Raw genomic sequence first — 5,346 nt, 5'->3', positions numbered from 1 at the left:
CGGGGTCTCTCCCTGATGCCCCCGGGGGCACGCCCAGGTCTCAGCTGCCAGGGAGGAGGTACCCGGCCGACGAGGTTTCCCCGGGTACATGTACACGGATCTGGCCACCATCTATGAACGGGCAGGCCGAGTGGAAGGCCGGGGAGGTTCCATCACACAGATCCCCATTCTCACAATGCCCAACGACGGTGAGAACTCCCCCTCTCCACCCCAACAGCTAACTCTCCCTTTACTTCATTCCCACCCCCCACTCCCAGCCAGAGCCAGAAGTCTCCAAGGCAGCCAGAATGACCCTCAACAAGTCCTTTATCCACTCGGTGCCTCAGTTTCCCCATCTGTCAGGGGAAGGGAGTGGGACTCGATGTCTTCCAAAGTCCCTTCCGACTCTCAGAGACCATGCTCCTCTGGTGTGTCTTGGAGGAGACGTGGTTCCTTGGTCCGAGGGGAGGGATGCAGTTCCGGCTCGCACTAAAGTCAGACTCTCCATTCCAGATATCACGCACCCCATCCCGGACCTGACGGGCTTCATTACGGAGGGACAGATCTATGTGGACAGACAGTTGCACAACAGACAGGTACCGCCAGCTCCGCCCCCACGTTCTCCCTGCCCAGTCTTCGAGCCACCATAAGGAACCACTCTAAAGTCTAACGACAAGGAGCCTCTCGTTTCCACAGGGAGGACCTGACTCTCCCTTTACAGCTGGGGAGACCAAGGCCCAGGGAAGTGGGTGATTTGCCCACTAGTAATTAGGGGAGTGGGATCCAAGTCGAGGCCTCTGGCTCCAAATCCGGCACTCACTCCACTCCTCCCCGTCCCCAAACACGAGTCCGTTCTGTGGCCTAGAACTTGGGAAGAAGGCCAGCTTTGCTCTCTTTTCCTTCTCCTTTTTCATCCTGATTAGAAAAAAGGGATCCCGAAGCCCAAAATAATCCAATTATAATGTGTCCCCTTGGCTTCTTATCTCTGATCAGCGGGAAGAGGGCACTCCCGGAGCTGGTAGCCAGCCAGTAAGCACTTATTAAGCACTGACTGCACGCCCTGTGCTTTGCTGAGCTCTGGAGATAAAAGAAAGGCAAACCGGGAGGACTCCTCTTCCAAAGGGGGAGACGATGCCGGGGCTTCCCACATCCCGGATCCGAACAGAATGGGCACAGGGTCCTCAGGGAGGGGCCGGCAGTGCCGCCGGAGCCGGGGAGGAGAAGGGATCGAGCGGGGGCCGCTGAGCGTTGCCCACTTCCCTTCCCGCCCTCCCTAACTTCCGTTATCCCTTTCTCTAGATCTACCCTCCCATCAACGTGCTTCCCTCCCTGTCGCGTCTGATGAAGTCCGCCATCGGGGAGGGCATGACCAGGAAGGACCACGGGGACGTCTCCAACCAGCTGGTAAGGAGCGGAGGCCGGGAAGGAGCGGAGGCTGGGAAGGAGCCTCCGGAGGCTGGGAAGGAGTGGAGGCTGGGAAGGAGCCTCCGGAGGCTGGGAAGGAGTGGAGGCTGGGAAGGAGCCTCCGGAGGCTGGGAAGGAGCAGAGGCTGGGAAGGAGCCTCCGGAGGCTGGGAAGGAGTGGAGGCTGGGAAGGAGCGGAGGCCGGGAAGGAGCGGAGGCCGGGAAGGAGCGGAGGCTGGGAAGGAGTGGAGGCTGGGAAGGAGTGGAGGCTGGGAAGGAGCCTCCGGAGGCTGGGAAGGAGCGGAGGCTGGGAAGGAGTGGAGGCTGGGAAGGAGCCTCCGGAGGCTGGGAAGGAGCGGAGGCTGGGAAGAAGCCGAGGCTGGGAAGGAGCCTCCGGAGGCTGGGAAGGAGTCTCCGGAGGCTGGGAAGGAGTGGAGGCTGGGAAGGAGCAGAGGCTGGGAAGGAGCCTCCGGAGGCTGGGAAGGAGCAGAGGCCGGGAAGGAGCGGAGGCTGGGAAGGAGTGGAGGCCGGGAAGGAGCCTCCGGAGGCTGGGAAGGAGTCTCCGGAGGCTGGGAAGGAGTGGAGGCTGGGAAGGAGTCTCCGGAGGCTGGGAAGGAGCCTCCAGAGGCTGGGAAGGAGCGGAGGCTGGGAAGGAGTCTCCGGAGGCTGGGAAGGAGCGGAGGCCGGGAAGGAGCGGAGGCCGGGAAGGAGCCTCCGCTCTGCTGCCCACGGCTGGGACGGCCCTTTCCTCGGACGCCCCTTTGCTTAGGGGTGAGCGGGCCCTTCTCTGACGTCTTTTTCCTCGGAGATCTCACTGGCTGTGGCCAAGGCAGAGACCCTGGGAGCTTAAAGGCTGCACCAGCGCCACAAGGGCCGGGCAAGCTCCTAACACCGACCGGAGGGAGGCCCACCTCAGACCTCTCCTGGCTTGTGTGAAGCTGGGCGGTCGCGTCCTCTCTGGGTCTCAGCTGTTAAATGGGGGATCGGGTTCGGCGACATCCACGGTCCCCCCAGCTCCCAGTCCTGTGGTTGGATGACTTCGGGGGGGGCTCCAAATCCTAATTCTATGAAACCCCAGCTGAGGGGGAGGCGGCATCCGAAGCCCGTTCCCAGGCCTCGTTACCCCGTGTCAGCCTCCTGGGAGGCCGGGCCCAGGCTGAACACCCGGGCTCGGGCCCTAAGCCCCTCTGGTCCCTCTTCGCTCCCGCAGTATGCTTGCTACGCCATCGGGAAAGACGTCCAGGCCATGAAGGCGGTGGTGGGGGAGGAGGCCTTGACCTCGGAGGACCTGCTCTACCTCGAGTTTCTGCAGAAGTTTGAGAAGAATTTCATCAACCAAGGTGGGAGGGCTTGGGGGAGAGGGTCCGGAGGAGGGGAGCAGCCGTCTGAGCCGGAGTCGGCCCTTTTCTCACCTTCTCGCCCCCTTCCCCAGGCCCCTATGAAAACCGCAGCGTGTTTGAGTCCCTGGACCTTGGCTGGCAGCTGCTGCGCATCTTCCCCAAGGAGATGCTCAAAAGGATCCCCCAGAACATCATCGAGGAGTTCTACCCTCGAGACAGCTACCATCAGGGCCTGCTCATCAGCCCGGACTCCCCGGATTCCTCCGAGGTGTCCGACTCGCAGCTCTAAGGCTGCCCCTGGATCCCACCCCCAGCCCGGACTCCTGCCTCTGCCCAAGGCCCGCCCCCTCCGCTGACCTCTCCCCAGCCTCGCTCTGTCACCTCACCTGCCCTCCTTCCTCCAAATGAGAAAACCTCCAGGCTCCAGACCCACCCTAGGCCTTTCCAAGAGTCCAGATCACTCCATCAATTGCTTGGATACTAAGAGGAAGAAGAAAATGGAGGAGGAAAAAATCAGCTCCCCACCCTGCTACCTTCAGCTACTTTTTCTTTAAAATCCCATTGCTTAAGAAGAATACATAGATGTGTGTGATTTGATAACTAATCAATAAACATTTATTAAGCACCTACTATGTACCAGGCACTGTGCTTAGTTCTGGGGATACAAAAATAAGGCAAAAACAAAAACAAAAAACCAGGCCCTGATCTCAGGAAGCTTACAGTCTACTGGGAGAGACAATGTGCCAGTAAGCATTACTCCCAGCTGTCTGCCGGGGCTCTCCTAGAAATTACCTTAGGCCCCTCACAAATCTAATTCTTCACGAGTTCCAGATTCCTCCCAGTCACTCCTTTCGCTTGCTTAGGGGAAATGAAAATGCAAGTTAAAGGTTGAGGGAGGGAAGGGAGTCAGAAGACAGAAAGGGGGGTCATTAAGTGCCAGAGCTGTCTCTCCAGGTCAGGACATTCACTTTTTACTGAGTTACTGAGAACCTGCTGTCTGCGGTCCCTCTGCATCATGCTATGACATCCAACCGGGCTCCCCCAAGGTCTATGTCACCAGGCCTGCAAGTTCAGTACCAAACACTTCAAGGCTGAGCCCACACGTACAGACGGCATCTCTACTGTCCAAGGCCAAGTTCAGAAAGAACCATCACTAGCCAGGCCACAGAATGATGGATCTTTTTGCCCGATACTCTAAATGACGTCATGGAGACGTTGGATCTAGGATAGTAATGGCAGAAGGTATCCCAGAGCGTCGGAGACTTGTCTAAATGACCTGGGCTGATAATGGCAGGCCCAGAGCCTTAGAGTATGGGATGGGCCCCTAGTGAGGAACCTTGGGTAAAAATTATGCCTCGGAGTTAGTCTCTAGCCTCAAGGGTTGTGACATTCTCTCGGAGGCCCAATGGGGTGCCAGAAATGGGAGTTAAAAGGGTTGAATCCTGGATCTCAGCCTCACACCTTAAGTGAATCCTTTTCTTTTATTGATCTCCAGTTTCTGGCTGAATCCTGAACCCCATAAATCCTGTGACCTCCTCCCTGAAGTCCCATACCATACGTCCATCTCCAAGGTTCTGTTTGGGGCCCTCTTTGTTCCTCGCAGGGATTGTGAACAGGAGGTCCATAAACTTGTTTTTTAAAATATTTTGATGACTGTATTTCAATAGAATCGGTTTCCTTTGAAACCTTTGTATCTTATTTTTGCATTTAAAAATATTATTCTGAGGGATTCATAGACTTCTCCAGCTTGCTGCCAAAGAGGTCCATGATACAAGGCAATGAACTGCGGCAATACAAGAGGATGATCTCATCAGATCCCATAAATCAAATAACCATCTCAACACCAATGATTCCCAAATCCATCTATCCATCCCCAATTCTCTGCCAGCAGCCATAACAGGCCCATCAGTCTCAAATGTAACCCGGACAAAGCTTAACTCTTAGGCCCAAATCTCCGTCCCCAGTAAAGCCGTCATCATCCTTCCAGTCATCCAGGTTGCTCCTGACCCTTCGTTCTCCATCACATCTCTCACATCCCACATTCACACAATTTCTATCCTGTCACTAGGATTAGTGCAACAGTCTTCCAGCTCTGGGAGACCTTCATCAGCAGGGCTGACCCAGCATTGCCGTAATTGCCATAGAAAGGGTCAGAGAAGTGTGGAGCATGTGGGAAAGAGAGACAAAAGGCAGGAGAACTTCTGCCTTGTGTTGGAAGGCTAGGAACCATGGTTTCCTATGGCTGTCACCACTTATTCCTTGGGCTTCCAGAAGAAAAGGAGCTGGAGAGAATGGGAGAGCTGTTTTTGAAGTTGAGGACTTCAGAGTAGGGTGACTATGGTTGGCGGCACTGAAAAAGATGCTGCGGGAGCTTGGGGATGGGAGAAGAGCACCCAGCTAGAAGGGCCGCAGAAGCTATTTGCTTCTTGCCATCAGCATGTGGAAAGTCACGTCCAGAGATCATTCATGACAACTGCTGAGCGGAGCTATGGAGTAAATGCAACTTCTCATCAAATCACCATGATCAAGATGAGGGCACAGACTGGGAGACATTTGGGAGGACAGGGAAGTTGGATGCAGGGATCCTTGCAGCTGGTTCCTGCTCATCCCTTGTCATGGTGACC

General features: G+C 56.1%; 1 protein-coding gene across 1 annotated transcript in view; it reads left to right on the top strand.

Annotated features, from left to right (window-relative positions):
- ATP6V1B1 (ATPase H+ transporting V1 subunit B1) overlaps positions 1-3,351 on the top strand; it is a 32,649-nt gene extending 29,298 nt beyond the window's left edge. Inside the window, exons 10-14 of the mRNA XM_051974318.1 lie at positions 38-188; positions 493-575; positions 1,279-1,383; positions 2,593-2,722; positions 2,815-3,351. Coding sequence (XP_051830278.1) covers positions 38-188; positions 493-575; positions 1,279-1,383; positions 2,593-2,722; positions 2,815-3,011 — 666 coding nt within the window. The 3' untranslated portion in view covers positions 3,012-3,351. The remainder of the gene's footprint in view (positions 1-37; positions 189-492; positions 576-1,278; positions 1,384-2,592; positions 2,723-2,814) is intronic.
- Positions 3,352-5,346: the final 1,995 nt, after the last annotated feature.

This window comes from Antechinus flavipes, chromosome 2 (genome assembly GCF_016432865.1).
Source record: "Antechinus flavipes isolate AdamAnt ecotype Samford, QLD, Australia chromosome 2, AdamAnt_v2, whole genome shotgun sequence".
Lineage (NCBI taxonomy): Eukaryota > Metazoa > Chordata > Mammalia > Dasyuromorphia > Dasyuridae > Antechinus > Antechinus flavipes.
This window is presented reverse-complemented; position numbering and strand designations above follow the sequence as displayed.